Source organism: Cyanistes caeruleus, chromosome Z (genome assembly GCF_971803275.1).
Source record: "Cyanistes caeruleus chromosome Z, bCyaCae1.hap1.1, whole genome shotgun sequence".
NCBI lineage: Eukaryota > Metazoa > Chordata > Aves > Passeriformes > Paridae > Cyanistes > Cyanistes caeruleus.
The window spans coordinates 54,500,703-54,528,192 of NC_141732.1; the positions used below are offsets into that span (position 1 = coordinate 54,500,703).

At 42.6% G+C, this 27,490-nt stretch overlaps 2 protein-coding genes across 9 annotated transcripts in view; one reads left to right on the forward strand and one right to left on the reverse strand.

The window, feature by feature from the left end:
• The window catches only part of SMARCA2 (SWI/SNF related BAF chromatin remodeling complex subunit ATPase 2), a 118,712-nt gene extending 97,411 nt beyond the window's left edge, over positions 1–21,301 (reverse strand). Inside the window, exons 1-2 of one of the 7 annotated variants that reach the window (XM_086869057.1) lie at positions 20,920–21,301; positions 7,593–7,853 (exon numbers count right to left, since the gene is read on the reverse strand). In XM_086869057.1, coding sequence (XP_086725183.1) covers positions 7,593–7,817 — 225 coding nt within the window. In that variant the 5' untranslated portion in view covers positions 7,818–7,853; positions 20,920–21,301. Of the gene's footprint in view, positions 1–7,592; positions 7,854–19,070; positions 19,227–19,447; positions 19,824–19,853; positions 20,084–20,587; positions 20,866–20,919 lie in introns of those variants that run through there. The other 6 variants (XM_086869062.1, XM_086869059.1, XM_086869060.1 and 3 more) reach the window with 6 other exon arrangements.
• A 136-nt stretch (positions 21,302–21,437) lies between these two features.
• LOC111940759 (uncharacterized) overlaps positions 21,438–27,490 on the forward strand; it is a 110,208-nt gene continuing 104,155 nt past the window's right edge. The window contains exon 1 of one of the 2 annotated variants that reach the window (XM_086869064.1): positions 21,438–21,564. The gene's annotated coding sequence lies outside the window, so the exon portion shown is untranslated. Of the gene's footprint in view, positions 21,565–25,536; positions 27,400–27,490 lie in introns of those variants that run through there. The other variant, XR_015280963.1, reaches the window with a different exon arrangement.

The following is a 27,490-nucleotide window of genomic DNA, read 5'->3' on the forward strand; positions in this document are numbered from 1 at the left end:
ACTTGAGTTATTTTTAGCCCAAACTTTGCCCTTTCAGTCATTGCTCTACTGGAATGTTCCAAACATTGTTTCTCTTCAAAAACAAGGGTGACATTGCATGAGGTAACCTCCTCTTCATCGACAAAAACAAGTATAGGCAGTCAAGGATGGGAAAACAATAGTTGTGCTCTCTTACACCTCTTGTCACCTCATACACTCCTCGAAAACTACATTTTCTATGGTACTTCAAACACAGAACAGAAGTGCTCTCTTTAGAGCGTGGAGAAAAGATAGCTTGGAGTCTGAAAAACACAGTGAGGGCATTCTGGGCACTGAAAAAGGCTCCATAATAGAAACTGAAGGGCTCTGAAAGTGAAAATAAGGGAAAAGTAACATTGGATGAAAGATGTCTTCAGAAACAATGACGTTTTCCATGAAAGCAAAACTTATATCCCAAACTGTGGAAGGGATTAAGCCAATTAACTTCTTACTTAAGAGTTCGGTAAGACTTTGTATTCAGAAGGGAGAGACTGGCATCACTTACTTAGCCTCTCTCTACAGAAATACATGGTTTTGCCCCACTCTAATGCATGCATGCACACTAAATGCTGCTCTTGCAAACCCTACTGTGAATCGAGACCTCATGGTCCATTTTATCTAAATGTACATCTATTTATTGAGAATTCTTTCCAAAAAGAGACTAAAGATAACTTACTCCAGTGGAAAATGTAAGAAGCTAATTAAATGAGTGTGCAAAAAACTACATCAGCTCACACAGAAGAAGTGTCACATTTCTTATTCTTGAGTAATTTGTTGTACATGATTCAATTTCAACAGAAATAAACAAAAGTCATCCTTTCTACAAAAGAAAAAATAATTCTAAATTTCAATTCATAAACCCTTCATATAAAATTTCTACTTTCCATTGCAATCATCAGATTTGTCTAAAAAAACCTTTAAACACACAGAATTTGTTGCTGTTCAGCATTTTTGAAGAATTTCACTATCATTTTTCCTTATCAGAAGTTTGGGTTAAAAGAACAAAAGTTATAGAAAAGGAAAAATAAAATGTATTTTTCATGTTTCACCAAATAATTTAATTGACATGACAGTATAAAAGTATTTGCGAATTTTTATCAGAAATTCTACTCAAGAAGTTATTTTTGATTACATGAACTTGGGATATGAAGTAGAAATGTAGACACAGATGACTGCCACATTAAAAATAGTTCCACTTTGCTAACCAAGTAAATCCCAGTGCCCTTTTCTGAGGCATGAAGATCCCTCCCTCTCACTTCACCCCTTCTTACAAAGATAGCCAATGCAGAACGGAGCACTCACTTCACATTCTGTTCGCACAAGCTGAGTACTACAAAAACCAAAACATTTAAAAAGCTGGACACATTCTTATTTTGTCATGGTATGTGCTGGCTGCCATGGTATCTTTATGGCTGCCAAGAGGAGACTTGCTGGTAACTTGATCTCATCTTCAGAACAGAACACTAACTGTACACATTTGTGGTGTACGTAACAGCAGGGATGGGTTTCACTGCACTAAAAGGTGGCAAGCGTGAGACCTCTGGGAACATCAACAGCTTGGGTGGGAGTAAGAAGGCACACACCATGCACACGGCATGCATACATCAGAAGTATCAGCATTAAGAGGGTGGAGAAAGGGTTCGTAAGTTAAAGAAAGAGCAACAAAGAGAAAAGCAAGTATGAGGCCTTTGATAGAGGGAAATTTTTAAAAAAAATCAAACAGGAACAGAGAGGTAGTGGCATGACCATACAAGAAAGCTTCAATTCAAGGCATGCTTCTGTGGAGAGAATTGATCAAAAGAACAGATTTTTTTAAAAAAAGTATTATGAAAAAAAAAACACAGACACAAAAACAACTGTAGCAAGAAATGCTTCAAATCTAATGGAAGGGAGACTAAACATATAGCAAGAAAGGGGTTTCCATTTGTGTATTTGCAAAACTTATGCTGGTAAAAAAATGAAAACTAAATTCATTAGAACTCATAAATCAGCTTTTTACTAGAAAAAATACAAAAGATGAAGATAGCATGTATGTCTGTGAAGCTGAAATTAGTTTTAATGATGAATCAAATGCTAATGAGTGCAAAGAGTGGTACTTCCAAGAATGTGTTTCATCTAAAAGCACCTCTATTGGCTATGAAAAAAATGTGTACAATAAGGAAGGCAATTCAGTAGATGACAGCTGTGGACTACAAGAACTGAGGAATACTTATTTTTGGTAACTTTTCTAAATCACTTTTGGAGTTACAGAGCCAGAGGATAACTCTAAATCTATGCAACAGGTCAAAAATTACAGCAGTTATCCTACAGACAATGTGATTTCTTTAAATTCTTCAGTCCTCTGTAAGTTATTAAAGATATCTTCCACAAAGATATTGATGGGATAAATAACCTATAATACCAATAAAGCACTACTATCACACTGGGGTACTTTTTTATTTCAGTCTTCTAATATGACAGAACAGAAGGGAAACAGGAAGCTGAGACATATTCAGCTTCGAGTAGAAACTACAGTTTTTATTGGTCCCCGTAAGTAAGGAAACGAGTACTAAAAAGGCAAAATAAACAACGCTTCAGAAACAGAATGAGGGATGAACTTCAACTGTAGGTTAACACATGCCTATAGACTTGGCAGACTTACAGACTTACATAATGTCTAATGCATAAGGAACATTTTGCCTACAGTGTTTTTACTCTGAATTTAGCAACTAAGGTCTTCTCAGATATACATCACAGTCTAACCTATTTTCAGGTAAACTGTGACAATACAGTATCTGGGTTTTTTTGTTGTTGTTTGTTTGGTTTTTGTTTGAATACATCTTCTTAAAAAAACAATCAAGCAAAAAACCACTCCAGACTTCAAATCAAAGACTGGGTACCAGACTAGTTTTCTTGTAGATCATACATACTCTGAAACAAGAGAATTACCCAGACCAAACATGACAGTGTGCTGTCATGTAACTGCCACAAAACTACACAGCTTAACTGAATGCATTCCTGATGAACAACCAGTCGAACATGTTTTTTGCAGCAGGAAATTGGCCACCAATTCCATTAATCTCTAAAAAAATCACTAAATTGACATTTTACATTAAGTTCTCTGTTGAATTTTCAAGGTTCACAATACTTCCTTTCTTTTTTTACTAATGTAGACACAAACAACAAAAATAATGCAAGGTTTATGCCTACTGATGTTGCGTGCTGTTACTTCTAAGGACCGTGACAAAACTACTTTGATTCTCAGAATGTCTAACATGCATAGATCTGTTACCCAGTAATATCTGAAATGGGAAACTATTGGCCTTCTGTTTTAATGGAACAACTGAGTGAACAGCTAACATATTTAGTAAGAACTACTGTATCTCTGAAGAATTTTTTCTCTCCCTCATATTTTAGCTCACTCACCAAAACCAGTAATATTGTCCATGACATCATTGTAATTATTCCACAGTCAGCAATCATTTACAGTACACCTCATTACAAATTCACAAAAGAAGTGATTATGCATCAGGTTACAATTAAATGGAAGAGAAAATAAATCGAGAGCTCGCAGTACTCTATCCCTCCCTCAAGTGAGCACCATGCCAATTAACAAGCTACAATGTTGTCATAACCAAAAGTTAAGCACTTAAAATCATGTGGTCCAGCTAGCACACAAGAAGACACAAGAAGGATGTATCACAGTATCCTAGAATGGCTTGGGATGGAAGGAACCTCAAAAATCATGAAGTTCCAAACCCCTTGCAGTGGCAGTCTCTAGACCAGGTTGTTCCGAGTCCCATCCAAACTCACCTGAAACACTTCCACGGATGGGATATTGACAGTTACTGTGGGCAACCTGTTCTAATGCCTCACTACCTACCCTCACAAGAAAGAATTTCTTCCTAGCATCTGATCTAAACCTCCATTCTCCCTTATCCTGTCACTACCTGTCCTTGTAAAAAGTCTCTCTACACCTTTCTTGCAGGCTCCCTTCAGGTACGGGAAAGCTGCAATGAGGTTACTTCCAAGTCTTCTTCAGGCTGAACAAACCAAATTCTCTCAGCCCTTCTCAACAGGAGTGGTGCTCCATCCCTCTGATCATCTTGGTGGCCTCCTCTGGACTCACTCCAACATCTCCATGTCCTTCCTGTGCTGGGACCCCAGAGCTGATGCAGCCCTGCAGTGCGGTCTCAGCAGAGCAGAGCAGAGCAGAGGGGCAGAATCCCCTCCCTGGCCCTGCTGCCCACGCTGCTCTGGATGCAGCCCAGGACACATTTGGCTCTCTGGGCTGGGAGTGCCCATGACTGGGCCATGTCCAGCCTCTCACTCACCAGCAACCTCAAGAACTTCTCAGCAGGGCTGCTCTGGTATGTTCACCACAGCCTGGGCTGATACCAGGAGCTGCTCCAACCCAGATGCAGCACCTTGGACACGGTCTCGATAAAACACATAAGATTCCCACAGACCCACTTCTCAAGCTTGTCCAGGTCTCTCTGGATAACATCCCATCCTACAGATGTGTCTGCACCACTCAGGTTGGTGTCATCTGCTAACTTGCTCCGTCTCTTTGCCTATGTCATTAATGAATACATTAAATAACACTGGTCCCAACACAGACCCCAAAGGCACACCACTTGGCACTGGTGCCCATCAGGACTCTGAGCCATTGACCACGACCCTCCAGATGTGACTGTCCACCACTTTCTTACCCATCTAACAGTCCACTAACTGAAAACATCTCTCTCCAGGCTAAAGAGGAGTGCTGTGGGGGACTGTGTCAAGGGCTTTATCAATTCAGACTAAAAACATGTAACCTTGTTCTGCCTCCAGAGGAGCTTCTAAGTGGATGTAGAAAGAAAGATTAGGGCAAGGAAGGTAGCAATGTTTTATTTTACCATCTTGCATCTTCCAAGTATTTTTTCTCGTAAGACTCTCTGAAGTTGTTATGGTTTGTCCATTTAGCAATATCCCAAACAGACTTCTTAAGTATTCCTCCATAAACATGACACATCCAAGATACAATTCAGTAAAATTTGGACCTGTGTTTTCCTGGAAATTCGGTTGACAGTCCTCAAGAAACTAGCAAGAAATGCAGTTAATTTATTGTTTCCGTCAAAACTGTGCTATGTGATCTAACAGTAAATTTTCCTGTGGAAAGGTCTCCTGGTTACTAAGTGACTATGCAACCTTTGGTTTCATAATAACAGTTCTTAAGTAAACATACTTTAGGAATAATGATTTATTAATATAAACTTGTTTTAATCAGTGTTTTAGCTATTGCTTGATCCTTTGGATTTTTTAAAGCTTTCTGCCTTATTTTATCATTTGTAAGCTAGTCAAACATCTAACACAGAATGAAGTTGTTTTACTTAAGCATGTGAATTTTAAAAGGAAGAACTATATGCCACTGCACACATGGGTACACCACAAAGCAATTATGTAACTGAGACACTTTTGGTGCAACCCCCCATTTGTACTGCATTTCATTAAAAAAACAGTGTTATGATATATCATGGCTTGAAAGTCAACATATTTTATATAGCACTAAGCAAAAAGAAAATATTTATTTGGCCCAGCTGCAGGCGGCTAGCCAGTTTTTTAATTACACTGAACAAGACTCAATATTTGCAAAATAATCTAGAGGTGTCCTTCTACAGAATTTTCTTAGGCCCTTCCAACAGCTATCCCCATATACTATTTCTGGAGTTGCATAGAAAGACAGATCCAAAACCTCATCTAGACCAAAAATTAACTAAGATTTTCTTTCTTTTTTTCACATGTTTCAGCTCAACAGACCAATTTTCTAGCTTAATCATACACATATGAAGTCATGCTGGAACCTCTGAAGTGGAAACCTAAAAGAAAACAGCAAGGCAGCTGTTGCTACTAAAAGACTTGTGAAATTATAGTCTTTATTCCATTATCAGAATCAAGGTACAGAAAACGGAGAGTAATTTACTGTAACTACACTGAATGATCATCTTTGAATTGGCTATCCAGACTCTTTGTGGCACATTTCTCAAAATATTTCAATGCCACCTCAATGGGAAAATTTCTATTCTGGCTCACAGAACCTTGTGAGATATTCTCTGAAGTCTCTGAAAGCATGTTGTAGGATGACATTTGTTGATTTGTTTCTAATTATAACATAGGATTAACTGCCTGATATAACAGGATATATCAGTTAAAAACATGATGTGTGAAGCATTCTATGGAAAATTCCTGGTGCCACCTTCTTCCCCTACAGGTACAAGAGAAATCTAAAGGAATGAAGGATGTTAGAACCCTGGCTATGATCTCTGGGGACAGAGTTGTGAAAAGCTGGGCTGTAACTGACCCCACAAACAAAAAAATGACAACTGCTAATGTCTAATCTGGCTAACAGCTAAATCAGATACCTCAAGATTCAAACACAAAGGTTATAGTTACCACACATACTGCCTCTCAGAGATTACAACAGGTCAGTACAAATGGAAAGCCAGATCACAGCCTTCTTCAGTTCAGCTAATCTTTCTGTTATTAAAAATTTTTTAGTTCTTCATGTAAAAGATGGTAATGTCATGCCCCTACTGATTGGATATTGTTTTAATGAATGAAACTGATCCATATGTGAGTGTCAAAATGAAGATGTCATTTCAAAAGGAAAATTAAAACATGTTTCTATTACTTCAAAAGAGTTTCTTATTGTAATTTTTTCTCTACGTGTGGAATCAACAATAGTTGCCAAAATGTTTTCAATATCTTGTCTCTGTAAGCTGCTACCACATATTTTTGAGTAGAACATCAGTGCAACCAAAATTATTCTGGGTTCTAAATCTCTGGTATACAACCAAACAGAAATGACAATACATAAAGAGACTGTTCTCACAAAGGAATTTCCACACAGGCAAGTTATTTCCTCAAAGCAAAAAACATCAATGGTAATCTAAGCACACACAGTCCAAGCACTCATAGTCTGATTTTAAGTGTATAACAATAACTGATCGTTAATTGTTAAATACACTGAAGTGCAATTATTGACATGCTCTACATGACATCATTTTATATTCCTATGCAAGACAGAGTCCTTATAAAATAATTTGAAAGCCACTTTTTCAACCATATTTTCAATATGGAAGAGTAAGCAAGTAATACAAATCCTTTAAGGTGGATTAAGTTTGGTTTGGTTTTTTTTTAAGAAAAAGAAGAACAATTTTATGCAAAATTAAGAACCACCCCCGAAAAAAATACATGCTACATCCAAACAGACAGGAAGAAGAAAAAGAGGAAAAAGGTAGTTAGAATGGTGTGCCTTTAAGTTTTAAAGCTACCATTCTTGGTTTTTATCCCTAGTAACATCTGTCTTATTGAAAAGTACAGTTTATAAATGAACATATCCAAAATACTAACCATAGTTCAAAACAGTCTACTAAGAACAAGGAAGCTGTGTTTAATCTGATACACAAATAATCTTTAGTAATAAAGAAGAGTGTAGCTGAAGTTTTGCAGGTAATGTGTAATAGCAGTTAAGCATGTGTAAACATAGTTCAAGTAGCTCTTCATCAGTGGAGAGAACTCTAGAGAAATAAGGTTCACTTGTAATAAACCATTACCTTATGCATTTGATGCATGCCTTCCTGTGGATAATCAGTAGGCCCCATTGTCGGCATTGGATGTGGGACACTGGGTGGACCAGGACTTGGCCCCATCATGCTGTGAACAGAGCCAGGAGACGGCCCTGGTCCTGGGCTAGGTCCCAGAATCGGTCCAGGTGAAGGTCCTGGTCCAGGGGAAGGACCAGGATGAGGCATGGCGCCAGGATCTGTAGGCGTGGACATCTATTTTCTGTCTCCTTTTCAATTAGCAGAATAGCTCTAATAACAAAAACAAAACAAAACAAAAACAAAACCACAATTTCTATGTGACATTACGAGCATGGCAAAAAATTTAATAAAATCTCCTGGCAGTTGTTACACACACACATACACACAGACACACACACACATCTACATACACATGCAAGCTGTCATCAGCAGAAAATGCTTACACATTCCTTAATGTTGCCCATTAGCTTCATAATCCAAAAGCCCACTAGAAAGATAAGGATCCTGATAATTCCTCCCATTTCTGGACATTTGTATGGTACGAACAAAACAAAGCAGCTGGTGTACTACGATAAACATCTACCAGAAACAACAGTTGAACTGACTTGTTATCACCAGATAGGTCATGCGGGCCAAGCACAGCACAGTAGTATTAAAAGCAGGAAACAGAGCCTGGCATCTCTGTAACCTATGTGTTAAAAAATCTTTCCCTAAACAGGTGTGACTAGCCTGAAATTTGTACTTGTAACCTGGTGAAACAAGCACTAAAAGGATTATTAAGACAATTTTCGGAACATTTTCTCCATTTGCCCAAGGGCACGGAGACATACAGGGAGCCACCAGCCTGGCCTGGAGTGGCTGACTGGGCAAGGGCGGAGCCAGTAGTGACCACGACAGGTTGGAACATGGCCTAACTGCCCCCAACCACTCCCTGCCGAGGCAAACAGGTCCAGCGTGGAGCCACTGACTGTAACAAGTAGGGCTGGAGCCAGGGGAGCCACAGGGGAACACTGACACCCACCTGGAACCAGCAGCTTGCCCTAGAGCCGCTGACTGAGATTGAGTACAGCCAGCAGGGATGGCACCTGCTCTCAACTCTCTCAAATGGTGTCCAAGTGAATGTGACCAGGGCACACGGGCAGTGTTCCCTTATGACCATTTGGGAGCAGCCAACAGCCAACAGGTCTGGTGAACAGACCCAGTAGTTGGAGAAGAAGGGCATAATCTTATTAGTGTATGGTCCTCAGGTATGGTTTTGACATGCCACAGAGCTCAATTCCCCTTAAGTCACTGCACCAGCCAAGTCAGAAGCCTCCAGCCAGATAGACTATCCAATGGTAGATGTAGCTCTTCAGGACCCAGGCTGCCAGGAGTGCCTAATGCCTCTCTGTAAGTAAGGCTGGGGCTGACCAGCACTCCTGTCACAGAAGATGAAAGTCTCAAACCTCCACTGAAGAGAAGGTGCAGGTGGACTCAAAACCCTACCAGGCAGTAAGGCAGAGGTCTCTTGCACAGATACACTGGAAACTGGTCACTGGCCACACTAGGCAAAATAAACTTCCCCCTGAAAACCTGAAGTGGACAAATAGGACTGGTGCCATTTACAAGCAGCATGATGCCCTGGAATGGGCAGGACAGTCAACTGATGAGGCAGACAAAGGCCTTCCTGAGACAGGGGTAGCATCTGGGGCTAGACAGCCTGCCACCTTCATCAAGACTGCCCCTGTTAATTAAAATGGAAGGGCAGTTGATACAGGCGACTCCCCTCTTAAGAAAAATGAAGGTCTGCTATGCAGACCAGACCCAAGCTACAGGGAAGTCTGATGCTTCCCAGGGGCACGTGGTTCCAAAATTGGGTGTCATCAGCAGAATCTGCCTTTTTTTAATCATGGCATGGTCTACACAACAGTTGATATACCAATGCCTGAAGGTATCATACTAGAAGGTATCCACCTTTTGCAGAGTGGATAAAGGGTTCTACCACAAGAGCTAGCAGGACTCACTAACAGACCTTTAAACTAGACTGGAAGGCAGAAAGGGAGACTTGCCAATGATAAGCAATGGGATGGCATATCAAAACTTGAGGAACTGAGATCACTCAATCTACCCCATGAGGTGTAGGCTACAATGCTGTATACAGCATGAGAAAGAAGCAAGGGGAAGCTCTGGCCCAGTACCAGAAATAAGACATTACTGGCATAAACAAAACTCAGTAGTATGTGTCCTGTGTCTGGTGTGCCATGCTGGATGCTTACTGGCTCTTCAGGAAGGATAGGTAGGGCAGGCAAAGCAGGGATATAGCATCGTTTATAACAGAGGGACAAGAATGTATGGAGCTTACAACTGACAGCAGGATTGAGACCCTCTGGGTTAAGATTAAGGTATAAACAAATAATGAAGATGTCATCATGGGAGGCTGCTATAGACCACAGAAACATAGCAATGACATCAATTCCTCAAGTAACCAAGGGACACCTTCAAATTTCTCCTTATGGGGCAATTCAACCTGCCAGATGTTAATTAGGAACACCACACAGCTGGCAAAATCAATTCCAGGAGATTCTTAAAACATCTGGATGTTCCTTCATGGTTCAAGTACTAAGAGAGCTGACTAGGAAAGATGATTTCATGCTTGTTAACAGAGAGGGTGTCATGAGTGACATGGTGATCAGCAGCATTCTTGGCCTAAGTGATCAAGTAATCAATCCACAAAGTAATCAAGCTTAAAATCTGTTGACAGAAGGAAAAGCACCAGCAAAACCTCAGCCCTGGATGTCAAGAGAGCAGACTTCAGACTGCTCAGGGAACAAGTGAGTAAGGTACCCTGGGAAAATGCTTCCACAGGTGCTGGGGCATGTCAGTGCTGGTCACATTTTAAGAACCATCTTCTAAGGGCACAGGAGGAGGCAATTCCCAAATGTCAGAAGTCAAGCAGGTGAGGCAGATGATGGCTTGGCTGAGCAGGAGTCTTCTTTGGGAGATAGAGGAAAAAAAAAGAAGGTGTTGGCTCAGCAGAAGCAAAGTCAGGTGATGTGGGAGGCATGCAGAGATGCTGCTCACCACTCCAGGGAGAAAATCTGTCATGCTGAAGATCCACTGCAGTTGAAACTAGCCACAATTGAGGGGAGAACAATAAAAAGAGGGTGGGAGTTTATACATTAATAACAAAGGACAGTGGAAAAATAACATTATCCTGTTACAGGATGAGGACTGTCACCTCACAAACAGGGACATGGACATGGCAGAGATGTTTAATGCTTTCTTTCCCTTTGTCCTCAATGTCAGTGGTGGATTAAGGGGGCCCAGTGCCCTGAGCTGGAGGACAGTGGCAGTGAGAATGATCAACTCCCAGCTCCCTGTAAATCTCTAGGGCCCAATGGAATTCATCTGAGAATACTCAAAAGAGCTGGCTGATGTCATTTGTAAGGTCTACCTCCGTTTTGGAACAGTCTTAGGAATCCAGACAGGTCCCAGCTGCTTGGAAGCTGGCTGACGTCCCAGTTTTCCAGAAGAGCAAGAAGGATGAGCCTGGAAACTCCAGGCCTGGCAGTCTCACTTCAGTGACTGGTGAAATTATGGAGAATGCTATTCTGGGAGGTACTGAAAAACACCTGAAGGACAATGTAGTCATCAGTCACAGCCAGCACAGGCTCATGTCAGAACAGTCCTGCTTGTCAAACTTAGCTTACTTTTATGACAGAGTAACACAACTACTCGATCAAGGGAAGCCAGTTAATGCAATCCTTTTGGATTGCAGTAGAGATTTTAATGTTGTCTCTCACAGTATTCTTGTGGACAAAATGTCCAGCACATAACTAGATAATCACATCATGAAATGGGTGATCAGCTGGCTAATGAGCTCAGCACAAAGGGTGAACAGTGAACACAGGGTTACAGTGAACAGGGTTACAGTGAACAGCATGGCATCAGGCTGCTGACCTGTCACTAGTGGGGCTCCTCCTTCGGGCCAATGCTCTTAAACACAGTATCACAGAATGGTTTGGATTGGAAGGGTCTTTTAAGACCACCTAGTTCCAACCACTCTGCCATGCACAGGTACACCTTCCTCTGGATGAGGTTGTTCAGAGCCCAGCTCAACCTGGCCTTGAACACTTGCAGGGATAGAGATCTTCAACCTCTCTGGTTCATCACTCCCACTGTAAAGAATTTCTTCCTAAGAGTTAATCTAAACACACCTTCTTTAAGTTTAAAACCACTGCTCCTTGTCCTGCCACTGTGTGCCCATACAAAAAGTCCCTCTCCCTCATTTTTATAAGGCCCCTTCAGGTAGTTGAAAGCCACAATGGGGTCTCCTTGAAATATCTTCTTATCCATGCTGAAAACCCCTGCTCTCTCAGCCTTTCTTCACAGGAGAGGGGCTCTATCTAACCCTCTTCAATCGCAAGGCCATCTTCTGGACCCACTCCAACAGGTCCATGTCTTTCTTGTGCTGGGGACCCCATACCTGGACACAGTACTCCAGGTATGGTATCATGAGGGAAGAGTAGAGGGGGAAAACGACCTCTCTCACTCTGCAGGCCACATTTCTTTTGATGCAACAGAAGTTGCAGTCAGCTTTCCAGGTTGGAAGTACACCTTGCTGGCTTATCTTCTTAAAAGACTTGGAGGAAGGACTTGAAAGTTTGCAGATGATACAAAATGATACAAAAGAGGGAGGAGCTGTTGACTCCCTCAAAAGAGGCCCTACAGAGAAACTTAGAAGAATTTGGAGACTGGGCAATCACTTACCATATTAATTTTAACGAAGACAAATGCCAAATTCTGCACCTAGGCTGGGGCAACCCTGGATGTACAGACAGACTGGGGAATGAGATGTTGGAAGGCAGGACCACAGAAAGGGACCTGGAGCTCCTGGACAAGGGAATGTTGAGTCAGCAGTGCCCTGGCAGCCAGGCGGGTCACTCATGTCCTGGGGACATCAGGCACAGCATCAGCCCAGCAAGGGAGGGGATTGTCCTGCTCTGCTCTGCTCTGGGGCAGCCTCACCTCGAGTGCTGGGGACAGCTCTGGGTGCTACAATAAGAGAGATATAAAACTACTGGAGAGTGTCCAAAGGAGGACCACAAAGATGGTGAAAGGCCCAAAACAGAAGCACCATGGAGCAGCTGAGGTAATTTGTCTTGTTCAGCCTGGAGAAGAGAAGACTGAGGGAAGACCTCATTGGAGTCTACAACTCCCTCATGAGGTAAAGACGAGGGACAGACACTGTCAATGTATCTCCTCTCTGGTGACCTGTGATTGGACCCAAGGGAATTCCCTGAAGTTCTGTCCCCAGAGCTTTAGGTTGGATATCAGGAAAAGATTCTTCACCCAGGATTGCTGGGCACTGGAATGGGCTCCCAAGAGAAGTGGTCACGCCACTAGGCCTGACAGAGTTCTCTGGCACATGGTGTGGTTCTTGGGATGTCCTGTGGAGTGGCAGGAGTTGGACTCAATGATCCTTTTGGGTCACTTCCAGCTCAGGACATTCTGTCACTCTATATCTTGGGATCCCTGTTACCTTGCAAAGTAAAACACAGAGATGCCTATGAAGCTTCTCAGTTTAAAACTCTACAGCCAGTAATTACTCCTTTACAACCCCACAACATGACCAGGAAAGGAATCAAGTTACCAAATGTTCACAACTGCAAACACCATAGCTTCCTCTAAGAGGCCTAGGTTTTATATGAAGAACAACACACCTTTCCACACAACAAATAGTTCTTGCATGCGTCAATCATGTATTGCAAAATGTAAGACTGACACTGTCACAGGTGAGTCGCTATGAGCATTATAAGCGAAATTCAATACATTTAACAAAGCAGATACCTAGCATGACCACCACCATCCAGAAGAATGTATACAGAAGCATAACACAATCAATTAAAAAAGTGCTATCAGTATACCATATCCCAGAATATCTTATTTCACAAAAAATATCTACCTATACCCATGCATTAAAACAGATATTAAAATCTTTCCCCCTATTCACCTATTCATCCTATTTCAAATTCAACTCAACAATTCTCATAAAAACTAGCCCGTCTCAGGTCCATTAGTTACAATTCCATTTACAAAAGCATTAAACATATATGCATATTTGCAAATTTTAGAATTCTTTTTGATAGGATAGCAAGTGTCCAAACTATGAAAAACAGTAACTACCAGAGGTGAATCTGTATCTGACCAAGTCCCTTCATCACCTTTCTTTGAGTGAAAATACACTCATCCCATGTCAGATAATTGGGAATTGTCTTAAACAGATTTGTGTTCAGACATTTTGTATGTCAAAGAACAAGAAAAAATAATTTATAAAATCTATATTGGGGAACATAAAATATTGGAAAATACTGCTTAAATGCAAGTAATAAATCCTGTATGAAGACTGTCATGGAAATAAAGACACAAAGCAATTTTCTCTGGAAACAGTAGACCACAGAATTTTTAAAAATGCCACGAACCTAAACCAGAACACAGTATGGCCCTCCCAACTAAGTATCTGCTCACAGAACCAACCTTTTAAAAAGTTTATAGTGTAACACATTTCAAAAATAGCTTAGTTTATATTTATTATATCTGAGATTGTATTAAAACAACCACACAGAAATTAGACACCCTACTCTCATTAAAATTCAGTAAAAGCTAGACAGCTAATTCATTTTGACCCTTATAAAAGTCTCATTAAAGTCAAAGTAAAAATCTACAGAAAGATAACTGGTCCAACAGTGGCCAAGTTCCATGCAGATAGCATTAGTATTATTTTGGCTAAATTCTGGTGCTTGCAATGAAAAAAGCAGCATGAAGCCAACTCCCTGCCAAAAGCCAGTGTTGACCTGTTTCTTTGGACTGCTTTTTAATGAGTAGTGACTGTTAGAATTAAAAAGCAAGGGGGAAGGACAGGCAAAAAAAAAGAGTAAATTTTCCCAACAAATTACAAGACTAGAGTAAAATGAAAAAGGACTTTAACATACCGTCTTATTGTTACAAATGACGAGGCTCTTGAGCCTGATTCCTGAACACATTACACGTAGTTTAATTGTTTTGCAAGTGTCCAATCTCACAATTTCCTCAAAACACTCACTGGAGTAGTATTATTCACATTACTTCAAATAGGATGCTTTTTTTCCCTGAACCGTAATCCCATACCCCCTCTTAGATCTATTTTCATCAACATGACCAATTCTCTTTTGTGAACAGCCCCAAATGAACTACTGGTAACTGAATTAGTTGTGGTAAATCACATGGTTCTTCCTGCGGTCTCAGAGAATTTCTCCACCTCTGCTGGACACAACCAGAGCTAAGACAGGGACATAAAAAAGGCATCTCTGGTATGTCAGAGTAACTTCAGACACATCCAAACACAAAGAAGAGTCACAAAATCAAGAGCTGAAGATTAAGAGAGACTTTAGGATCTCTGCTCAATCTATTTCTAGATCAAACAGTTTAGGACAGTGAATATCTGCACTGTAAACAATTAAAAATAATTGTCTCTAAGCATAAATGTTTCTCCAGTACCATTTAATATATACCTAGAAAGTTTTGTAGTTGTAACTAACACACTGTACAATACAGTCTCAATCAGTTCAATGGTTCTATTACACACATTTTGGTATAAACCTGCTACAAATGCAAAGGTAACAAAGACAGGGATTTTTTTTTTTTTTTTTGCATGAGGAAGTATTAGCAGATCCCAAACGAAAACACAGCAGGTAGAAAACCATTTGCAGTACTTTGGAATTCAAGACCAGCTGTACATCCAAGAAGATCCAGGGATTAGAGACTGCTTTGACAGGGCACACACCAAGTCTAAGAACAGATGGAGCAGTATTTATAATTCTTCTAGCTAGTTCCCTTCACCATCCAATATAACTTCTGCCTTTCCTCTCAACCTAAATTGAACTTCAGCCAGGATGTTCTGGCGACATCTCCTGCCTTGGATATGTAGTGGAAAGTAAGGAAACTATACCACTTAGAGCTCATGAAATATGGACCCACACAACAGCCACATAGATACTGCAAAGCTGACTGTAACTTTGTCTTCACAGGGAAATAGTTACAATCTACTTCTCCCCACACATTTCCAACTGTAGTCATAATTCACAGGTGGCTTTGAAAAGATAAACTGTAAACCTGTGATATACTATAGGCTATAGGAGTTTATCTTCATTCAAAACATAGAAAACATGAAATTATACTGTCAGTGATTTGTATTATTTGCATAATCTGATAACTACAATAAAATTAATATACTCAAAGCAGAAGAGCTGATTAGTAATGATAGCAGCTCATCATCACTAAAAAACTTATCATACTTAGAAGCAAATCAGTATTTTGTATTGTACAACTTCAAAGGACACTATGCATTACCTTTATGATTTAATTATTGTCACTAGATTAAATGACAATTCAATCAATAAACAGGTTTACATGAAAGAACAATAAATCGGTGAGAAGATTCAAATCTTCAGCTAACATACACCAGAGTTACGTAAGAGAAGCAAAACACACTAACAGCTGAGATCCTGCCTTTGCATACTCATGTATGCAATGTCAGCATAACTTGAAAACCTTCTGCAAGGGACTTTGTAGTTTAAAATACAAACCACTGAACCAGAAACGCTGAACCTTAATTACATATCCAGACACCTAGGCCAGAAGAAAAAAGCCTCTGCAACACTACTTTAGCTGTACTACTTTCTAGCTCTCTACCAGAAACTGTTGCAGGCATCCCCACAGAGCTCACAAAACGGGTGGAATGCTTACACTAGAAACTTCATTGTGGAGTCATGAAGTGTAAGAGACAGTTTAATTTAGGCTGATAGTCAATACTCCTCACCTTGAAATATTCTTGTAGAAATTCTTACTCCTACTGCATAGATGTTTCAGCTTTACACAAAGTTCAACTTTTCTCAACTGCTCTAGCTTGAAGCTTGCCCTCCCAGGAAAAACTATCATCAAAAACTAACAGCAGAAAAATGACTTGTTAACAGCTGGGAGTTGAAAGTACTCCAGACTGTCAAAAGGCATAATCACAAATCGGAGTGCTCACAAGTTAGGCTAAGCTATCCTGCCAGACTTTACTGTGAAGCCGCTAAACACAGACACACGATCCCTTCTGATAGCTTTGCTGCAGAAGACAATAACCTTCAGGAAAAGAGGAGAGCAGATAGATGCAGTCATAACTGCCATCAGACAATGCGCAAGATCAAACCCACATTGCTACATATGTAGATTCCACTGTAAATTTCAGGCACAGAAAACAGATACAGGACACTACTGAATGGTCATGGATTAAGTTTTCATACTGTGAGCTTTACTACAGGTATTAATCACAGTAATTGAACATTGTCTTCTCATTAGTTTCTAAATAAAAAGCTGCAAGAGATGCAGGCAGAAGGAAATGAATGCACCATATCATCGACAGGCCTTGTCTTTACTTAAACAGGGGAGAAGAATAGGAAGAAGGGAGAAGATTGTTTTAAATACTTGTGGTAAAATATCAGTGACAATATATATGACAAACATATCTTTTCTGTAAGAACAAACTTATTTTTAACATTTTCTCCAATGTCTCACCTCTAAATCATCCACCTAGGTGCTCAGACTCTGAAGTGATAAATAAGAAATATTCTCTTCCAAGTGGAGACAAACAGGAAAATGTTAATGCCTAACAAGAAATTACTTTCTGATGTGTCAGAAACAAAGAAAACAATTTCCAGTGTTAGTCTTCTTATTCTGCTTTATTTACAAACTATCAAAGCTGTGTTTAAGAAAGCTTTACTTCCTTCCCTTATTCATCCCTCTTTCTTTTATCTTGGAAATAAGACAACAGCTTTTCTCTAATGCCAATATTATGACAAGTGATCTTTATGCCACAAAGTCATGTTTACTATTCCACTAGAGAATCAAAAAAAAACAAAACAGCAACAACCTAATCTGATAAAGTCCCAAAGACATGGAGGTCCAGGAAACACCTATTACACACTGAGAACTTTGACTGCAGCAGGAAACACACAGAAGTGTAAAGGACATTTTGGTGAGTAATTTGCAAAAAATTTTCTAAATCATACAAAGAATGAGAAGCTACCTTCTGAAAAGGATCACTTGTAGTTCACAGCAGTACTACTCATCAGGAGGACAAAAGCCAGAGGTATACTACATATATGTAGATATTTTTAAGTTGCTACTGTGCACATTCTCATCTTAACTTCAAAAGTCCAACAAAAACTGAGAAAAATATATCCAGAGACTAAACTCAAACACACCCTTGTCATAAATATATGTAATGTAAGTATGTCAGCTGAAGGACTTTTGTCTATTTTCAAGCCTCGAGTGTTGGTGAAAGCATTTTTCAAACTTGACAAGAAACGTTCATAGACTACTTCAGAAATGAGCAAAAGAAAATATCTAAGACTGCTTTGAACACACTCTTTTGGCACATGTTCCATGCAACAGCACAGAGATACCAGTCTTAAGCTGAGACACAACTCATGAGAGATATAATGTTCTCAATGAAGATTTACCCTCACCTCTGGCAAGTCGACATGTGCTCTATGACCCACTCTAAATTTTAAAAGCTCACTATCCATACAGTCTTTTTGCTTTCTATTACTGATACTACACTATATATATACATACATATATATATATATATACATAAATATACATACATACATAGATGCATTAAAAAAACCTGCCTTGAGGCAAGCCTATCCTTCTGACACACTTTTTTTTTCCTCAGAATCACAAAAGGACAAAAGAAACAAAGTCAGAGACAGTAATAGGGCAATTAGGTTCCCAAAGAGAAAGTGTGCCCGTATTTGCACAACAATAGTAACTTGCACAGAGGAGACTGCCCCACCCCGAACAAATAACTGGTATACTACCAAAGGAATTAAATTCTGGTACAGTGTTTATCGTTTGAGTCTTAGGGGCTGTGGTTAAAACCACGGAACACTTCAGAAAGTTAAAGCGAAACAGGAGAAAATGAAAACGGAACAACGCCGTGTCGCAGACCTCAGATCAATTCTTCACTGAAAGCATTCGGAATACCTAAAGCGGTAAAAAACCCGACCAAACAAAAAAACGAAAATCCAGCAAGAACTTTTATCTTCAATTCTTCAGTAGGTTATTTACTTGCATATTCATACTCACATAAATATTCATAAAAATACATCCTAAACGAACAGCGTTAACGTAAAGTTCGGCAAGTGTTAATATGAAACATAAGAAGCAGATACCAAGAAAAAAACAACTTCGGAACGATGTATGTAATCTGCAGATCATTTTACGCTCCCTTTACTTGACCATAACGCACTCTCAGGGAAAAAACCAAAACAGAAAACAACCCAAGCCAATCGTTCAACTGTAACTTCAGATCGAGTTTAGAAGAGCTGCAACTTTTCCAGCCGTGCGCAGTTTGTAGTTCCACCATTATAAATTTAAGAGGGGAGGAGACAACGTAAGAAACTCCATTTCTGCACGCACCGCGGACACAAGGAAGAGTCGTGCGGAGGACCCGCGACCCGGGAGCCCTGGGAAGCGGCGGGGCAAGGGCGGCCGCTCCCTCCCTCCGCGGCAGCACCGCTGCTCAGCCCTCGGGTGCTCGGGCCCTGCAGGACGGGGCGGCGCGCAGGCCTCGGCGCCGGGCCGCCCGCCGCCTCCCCCGCGAAAGCGCCGGGGCGGGCGCGCACAACCAGCAGGGCCCTGTTTCCCCCCTCCAGCCTTTCTGGAAAGTTTTCTCCCCGGCCGACAGGCTGTAAAACGTCCCTGCCTGGAAATGCGGCCCCGCTGCCGCCTGTCCCCGCCCCTACATGAAGCAGCGGGTGCGCTGCTGACGGCGCTGCCCGCGCACGGCCCCGTACCTCGGCCGCAGGCGGGCGGGCGGCCGGCCGGGCGAGCAGCCGGGTCATGCCTCAGGACTGGGCTGGGCCCGTCTCCCCGCCTCTCCTCCCCACCGCCACCATGTCACGCCGACCAAACATGTCTGTGCGCCTGTGTGTGGCGGCGGTGACTTCCTGATCCGCCGCCGCTTGTACAGGCGGAGGGACGAGAAAGGCCACCTACCCTCCTATCCTGCCGCCGCCGCCGCCTCCCGCCTCTGCCCCGCAGCGGCCCGGGGACGGGCTCCACTGCCCTCGGCCCCGCCCGGCAGCTGCCTGCAGCAGCGCTCTGTCGCCCACCCCCGCCTCCGGCTGGGCACAGAACTTTTTCAGGTGCCAAACACCGCCGTCCCCTTTCTCGACATAGGGGCAGGCGAGCCGCAGCTACCTGAGCATCCGCGCGCCTGTGCATCCTCGCTCCCGCCCGGCCGGGTTAAAAAAAATAAATTTCCGCGCACACCGGAAATAAAACGCTTTTTTGCTTGGCAGGCGATTCCAAAATTGTAAGCGCATGTTTTGTGCTACTCTGCTTGGAGGTGGAGAGGAGGAGGGGGGCGAATTTCTGCAGGGAAAACGGGAGGGGTACGACGACATGCAAGCTATTTTGGGAAGTAAACCGCGACACCTTTGCAGCAGGAGTGACTGCACAGTTAAAAACAAGAAACCGAAAAGCAACAGGAGCCACAGCCTTGTTGGGCTAAAGTCCCAGCCCCCGCTTCTTCCCCCTCCCCGTTGTGTGCAATTTTTGTGACAGGCAGGCAGCGAGATGATCCGGATCATGGCCTCCCTGGCTCTGCCGGGGAATGCCGCTACTCTCCTCGCAGGCGAGACCGCTCCCCCATGCACCATGTTCCTCCCTCCCGATGCCTCCCCACTTCCCCTTGCTCGTCTGGGTCTGCGCCAGCGTGTGCCACGGCGGAGAAACGGCCCCACCGCGCCGCGCTCTCCTGCCTCCGGACACCCTGAACTTCACCCTGCGACCCCCAGCAGCTGCGGCGGAGCCGCCCACGGCCCGTCCGTGTGGGCTGTCGCTCCCCAAGGATCTGTTTCTTCCGTGGCCGCTTCGCCCGCAGCCCGTGACACGCTCGCCGGGCTGCAAGACCGAGAGTGCCGCTGACTCACGAGTCAGCCACCGGCGACTCCGTGGGGGTTCTGTCGCTCCCACTCCGGAGATCCGCATCGTGATTATTCCAGAATAATACCGGATCAAAACTTTCTTCTCTCCACCCACTGGGGTATATAAATATTCGGGAGGGCCGGGCACCGGGGAAGGTGGGGAGAGGAAGCAGGTGGCACGGCGGCGGCTGGGACCGGCGGGGCCGTGCGCGGGGAAGGGGAGCGATGGTGAGAGGGAAAGGTGGGCACGGTGCGAGCCGGCACAGCCGCTGACAATAAAGGACAGTGCCGGGCACGGGGAGCTGGCGGGGTTGGACCGAGTTGCAAGTTGTATTTACCTTCCGCCCGGGCGGAGCGCCGCGCTGACTGTCGCTCCTCTCCCCCGTCAGTGAGTCACCCGAATCCAGAACCGGAGCGAGGGACTAGATTACGAACATGACTTCATTGATGACAGCCATTCCCTCCTCTTCCTAAACTCCTGCCCCTCCTCCGGCCCCCCCTTCGCGGACGCCACTGTTCAGGCAGCTGTGTTGCCATTGGTCCGCCGGACAGGGAGTGCCCGCCCTCCTGCGTAGAAGGGGCGGTCCTATTGGCCCGGAGAGCCGTCGCTCATCCGAGAGGCCGGGTGGGGGGGTCGAAGGTGTGCAGTCGCGCGCGGGGCGGGGTGCGCTGCGCTCCGCGGCGCCGTGCGCAGGCCGAGTGCTCCGCTCCCGCGCTGGCCGTGCAGCGCCGGGCAGCGTACGCTCCCATCGGCTGCCGCCGCCGCGCTCCTGCGCCCCTCCCAGCTCGCCTCTGCGGTGGGGAGAGAGGGGCAGGACCTCTTTCCCTACGAAGGCGGCAGCAGGGCGCGGGCGGCACTCGCGGGAGTAGTTTGGGGAAGAGGTGAAGAAGGTGCTGGAATTGCGCCGTGCCTCTGCCCCGCTGGAGGAGCGGGGAGGAGTCAGCCTGACGGGCCTGGGATCAGCTGTGTCTGGCTGTTGGGAGTGAGTGTGTGTGTGTGTGTGTGTGTGTTTTGTGTGCGCCCAGGGCGGGTGTCTCCTTCCCTTTAAAAAAAAAGGCAAAGGTGAGGGTGGAACTTAGACCCCGACCCCTCTCTCCGGTGGCAAAGGGTGCTGTCGTGGCCGCGGGCAGGCTGCAGAGAGCATTCCAGCGGAACCGGCCTGTCTGGCAGGCTCCGGCTCCAGCGGCGGCGCCGAGGCTGCCCGCAGCCCCTCGCGGTGCAGCGCTGAGGCGGCTGCTGAGGCGGCTGCTGAGGCGGCGGCGGGCAGAACGATCCCGGGTGAAGCGCTTCTTTCTGCGGGATTGGGAGGGAAAACAGTGCACTTATGTTTGTTCCGTCTTACTTGTTACTGTTAGAGCAGGTTTTTTAAAGTTTCCAGGTCCGTATGGTGGTGCCGGTTTTGTTTTTTTGGGGGGGGGGGGGGCGGGGTGGGGTGTTTTTGTTTTATTTTTTAATGCTTTAAACCAGGTTTACCTGGTGTGGAGGGACTGCAGAGGTCTAATGGGTTTTTGTCCAAGCTATACCTGTTCGTGTAACAGACGACTTGAGTACTTCATTAAAATAATGGGCCTGCCTGCCTGAGGGTATGTTGTTTTTCTTTAACGCGGATTTTAAAGATTAAAAAAAAAAAGAAATTACAGCCAGGCTACCGTATGTGATGCTACAAGTAATTACATTTTTTCAGATTATGTCACATGGGCGGTATTTGCCATTCTGAAAGTAAAATTTCAAAGTGAAATTTGTACTCTGGAGTATGAATGTTCGTAGGAACCTAAGTAAAATCAGTAGCTTCTACAGAGGCTCAGGCGACCGAGTTTAAGTGAAGTTCCTCTGCTGTGGTCAGGTGGAGTAGTTAAAGACCTGAAGCAGTGCTGGGGCTGGGAGCACCAAATGCAGCTTGTGGTTTTAAAGTGACAGGTATTGTTTACATGGTGTTTAGCTTGGAGCTGTTTTTATGGTTCAAATCACCAATCTACGATGCTGGCAATACAATGCTAATTACTACTTTTCCTGTAGTTTTCCAGCTTACTCGTTAGCTTCATCTTATTTTTTTATATGAATGACCAAAATGACAAAAGATAAGTGCGTAAGAATCAGTGCTAACTGGACTACACTAAGTATCAATAAAGTAAAAAGTTTAAAAGGCTATATTTTCAGTTCACCATTGTCAGTGAAAAATACATATTTGTGAACAAAACTAAAGGAATTGAATCATTTAAATCTTAATATGCAAAATAACTTATGTCATTATGTAAATATTTTGTTCCACTTGTAATTTATAGCTTTGGTTTTAGCTTTGTTTTAAGCTGCAAACTGGTGTCTAAGAGATAAAAGAATGTAGTTAACATTCTTGGAACATTATGCTAATGGAATTGAAAAGGATAAAGAGATCCTTTTTTATTATTTTTTTTTTCTTTAATACCCTTTTCTTAATACTGAAACTCTCATTAGGCAGTCATTTGCATTTGTGGTTTGTTTTTCCTCCTCCATTCCCTACGGTAAATCTGAGGACTGTTTGCCTTTTTTCTCTGCAGAAGAGAAAACAAACATTAAATAATGGAGGGGAAGCTTTCTTTCAAGACAGCTCAACTGTTTGCTGGATTCAGCAACACTCAAACCATTCTAAACCAGGCTAAGCTATTCTTTTGGTTATAAAGCATAAAGAGAAGAGAAAGAAATAAAAAGTTAGTCCTTTAGGCAAAAGGAAAAAGCTTCTCTTGACTCTGGAAAAGATGCAGCTATATTTAGTTAATGATTATGTTTATTTTGGGAAGGTTGCAGCAGCCGATTTCATTTTGCGAGAGTGTGAACATGCCTGTTGCTGGTGTCAGTCTGAAGGCTTTTTCTTTTTGTGTTTTGATGAAGTACCACTGGATCTCATTGTAATCTATACTGAGGGGATGGGAAACAGCGGGGGTTTTTTGTCAAGGGAGTTATGTTCATCTGATATGAAAATCTTAATTGGAAGGGTCAGTAAGGCTTCCCTATATGACTTAAGTAGCTGTAGCTTTGTGCATAATGAATATGCAAGCATGATGAATAATCACACACTATAGGATAAATTTGTTTCCCCCCTATTAATTTATCTAACATAGCAAAAGGAAGAAAAAATGAGGGCTCTTTACTTGAATTAATGGTTTGGATGCAACCACTAATGGTAACATGGCATGTAAAATTTTCAAACTAGTACTACTACAAAAAGAGGTATATCTCTGACTGGCTAGGTAACATTGTGTAACTAAGGCTTGTTTATGTGAAGAAGGATACCAACATAGTAAGTCTGTTTAGAAACTGATGTATCAGTGGTACTCTTGCAGGGATGCTTCTACCAAAAGGAGGTCATTACCATCAGGGAGTTGCAGATGTTTACAGCAACCTCACCAGTACCACCTTGAAACTCCTGCTGTAACAGTGCTGCTATTTCTGGTTTGCTACCAATTGTCTGCTACAAACACTTGCATTCACTGCAACAGAATATCAGAAAATATTATTTTTTAGCATTTCAGCCAGTTATTAGAAGAATCTATCTGCTTTAGCCTGGATGGCCGCTGAAAATTGGCTAAAGTTAGAACATTCCAAGAAGATGGCTTTATGCTCAGGCTTCTGCATAAAAACCATAAAAGGAGAAAAATGTTCTTTCATGTGTCCCAGGAAATCATAAAGGAGTGAACTTGCCATCAACAAGTCAATGGGCTCTGATGAGTTCCTTCACACCTGTGAGTGCTGAAGGAGCTAGCAGACATGACTGCTAGGCCCCTCTCAAATCCTTGAAAGGTTATGGCAGTCAGGAGAGGTGGCACAGTACTGGTGGAAAGCCAGTACTATCCTGGTTTTCAAAGAGGGCAAAAAGGAGATCCCAGGGAGCTATATATAGGCCAATTGGTCTCATCTAAATCCCTGAGAAGGACATGAAACTTTTCATCCTGGAGGCCACCTCTACGCACATGGAAGACACACAGATGATGAAGAGTAGTCAGCATGCTTAACCAACCTGGTTGCCCTCTATGCTGAGACACCTACCTGAGTGGATGCGAGGGAAGAGCATTGGATGTTTACCTGGACTAAGAGCAAGGGTTTTGACACTGTCTCTGGTGTTATTCTTGTAGGCAAGCTCAGGAAGTGTGGGCTGGATGAGTGGACAGTGCCAGTTCTCACTGCAACCTTACTGTCCACTCATCCAGCCCATATTTCCTGAGCTTGAACTGCAGATCCCCAAGGTGTAATCAGATGCAGGGTCTCATTGGAGGTCTGTCTCCAGTGGTGTCCCCAAGAGTTCAGTACTGCTCCAGTATTGTTTAACTTGTGCATCACTGACTAGGATGAAGGGGCAGATGCCTCCTCAGTGAGTTCACTGACAATACAAAGCTGGAAGGAGGGGCCAATACCCCAGAGAGCTGTGCAACCCTTCAGAAGCACTTCAAGGGGTTGAAGAGATGGGCAGAGAATAATTGTCTGAAATTCAACAATGTATCTAGTTCTGGGCTCCTCCGGGCAAGAGAGGCATGTAGCTCCTGGAGCATGTCCAGCGGAGGGCAGCATAGATGGGGGCTGGAGCATCCCAGTTATGTGAAAAGGCTGAGGGACAGGGCTTATTCAGTCTGGAGAAGATTGGCAGAAGTTCACATCAATATGTATAAATATCTCAATATCTGATGTGTGGGCATCACAAGGATGGAGTCAAGTTCTTCTTAGTAATGCTAAGTAATGGGCAGAAACTGGAACACAGAAACATTCACCTAAACACGAGGAAAAAATTCTCTACTAACTGAGCACTGGAGCAGGCTGCCCAGAGCAGTTGTGGAGTCTCCTTCCCTGGAGTACTCAAAAGCAGTCTAGAGAAAATTCTGACTACAATGTCCTAGGGGATCCTGCTTGAGCAAGGAGGCTGGTGACCTCCAGTGGTCTTCCCCTGACCTATCCGTTAAAGAGGAACATTAATTTCCCTGAAGTAAGTGAATCCTGGAGAGAAGATTGCTCTTTAACCATCTGTTGTTCTGTGGCATGTAACATGATTATACATACTCCATTGTATGTAGAGTGTGTCTCAGCCTGGTATGATTGACAACAAAGTCAACTGGGGCTGGTTCAAGCTTTTCCTTCTCTTGTGGAAAAGTTAATTACTGTTTAATTTTAAAGTAAAACTTACGTCCAATACAACTTTTCAGAATGTGCTTGGTATTCATGCCCCTCTCCTCTTTGCCTATTTTTTCCAGAGACATGCTCATCTGTCTGCATTCAAGGGTTTTTAAAGATAGAGACTGTTTCAAAGTAGCTTAATTTTCTCTAAACTCTCAAGGTGTTTTTGTGAGTGTGATGTTGAAAAAACAATATTCAAGTGAGATCTTTTCAAAGTTAAATAGAGGGTAATAACAATCTCCTTGGTCAAAAGAACCTTTCTGAATACCTTCCAGAATAAAGCTGGTGTGTGAGGAAGGTGAGCTTTCTCGCAGAGATCATGTGTTACTGTTCCTATTTGTTTTGTAGTCTTTGCAGTTTTAGAGTTTGTTTTGATGGCATATTTTACAGGAGAGAAGCACACTATGTTATCTTTTTCTCCCTTTGTTCTTTTCAGGCTGTCATTGTACTTCCTAAGAAAATAATCCCAGTTTTCCTTGTATGTTTTTTCACAATAATAACATGCTATACTTGTTTTTTTTAAAAAAAATTATCTTAATTATTTCTGAGCCTCTGCAATTTCTCAACATCCATTTCAGTTCCAGTACTCTCTTCTGTGTTGCTCACCAAATCCCACTAGTTTTGTGTCAACTGCAGATTTTGTAAACATACTCATTAGTGAAGAAATTTAAAAGACAATTGAAGATAACCATGCCCAGAATGGATTTCTCTGGTACTCTGAAGTGTCCTGAGTTATTAAGCATTCATTCCTGTGCTTTGACCTGTTGTCATTCTGGAATCCCGTTATCTTCGTGTGCCTGTAGTAAGATGATTTGTTTTCTAGTTCTGGCTCTTCCTGGCCTGTTACGCAGCCTGCTGGAAATGATCAAACATCTTTTGTTCAGTGGAGCAGACCCAGAATTCTGAACTGAAGGCAGATTTCTTAGGGAATACATTTTGCTGTTCTTCCTGTGGTTAATAGTGCTTGTAGGGCAAATATGAATTTGCCCATCTTTAAATATTCTGTGAGTTTGCCTCGTAAGTAAAAGATGCAGGTGAAATCTATCATTATTAACTTATTCTGGTGTTCCTTTTTAGAATCATGTTAATTTCAGGGCAGTGTCAGAATGCATAAAGAAAACTAACGCTGTAGAACTTGGAATATACTGGATTGGTAAAAATAATTTCTTTGCTCTATGGTTACAACAACTGTGGAGATTCAGTTTAGTCCCGGTGAAAAACAAGTATAGAGGACAATGGGTTTTCTTCTTCAAATAAGACTCAAGTCAAACCGCTATTCAAAGAATGGCATATATTACATGCATGTAATATATGTTCTGACTTGGAATATGCTGTTAGGTTAGAAAGGAAATCTATATAGGCAGTGAGCCTGTGGGCCTTTGAAAAACATGACTTGCCCTGAAAATTCTGTATAAATCACAGCTACACACCAGGAAAATCTTATGACAGTTTGATTAGTAGAATTTCCTGTAATTTTTTTTTCCTCCACTTTCACTATTTTTCCTCCAATCAAATTTGAGTTGTGTTGCTCTCTTTTTTTCTCACAAGTGTTTATCTTTGTACTTTTCTCCTTCCTTTTTTACAGTTACCAATTTTTTTAATTTGCCTTATATTTTCTGACAGAATTTTTTTTTCCTTCATCAGTGCTGCTTATGCTGGTGTTTCACACAGTGACTGCAAGGTAAAATTACACTACATAAAAAATACTAATTTTTATAAGCTACTGCTCACTCTTTAGACAATGAGATCCAATTATGACTAGTTTTTCATCT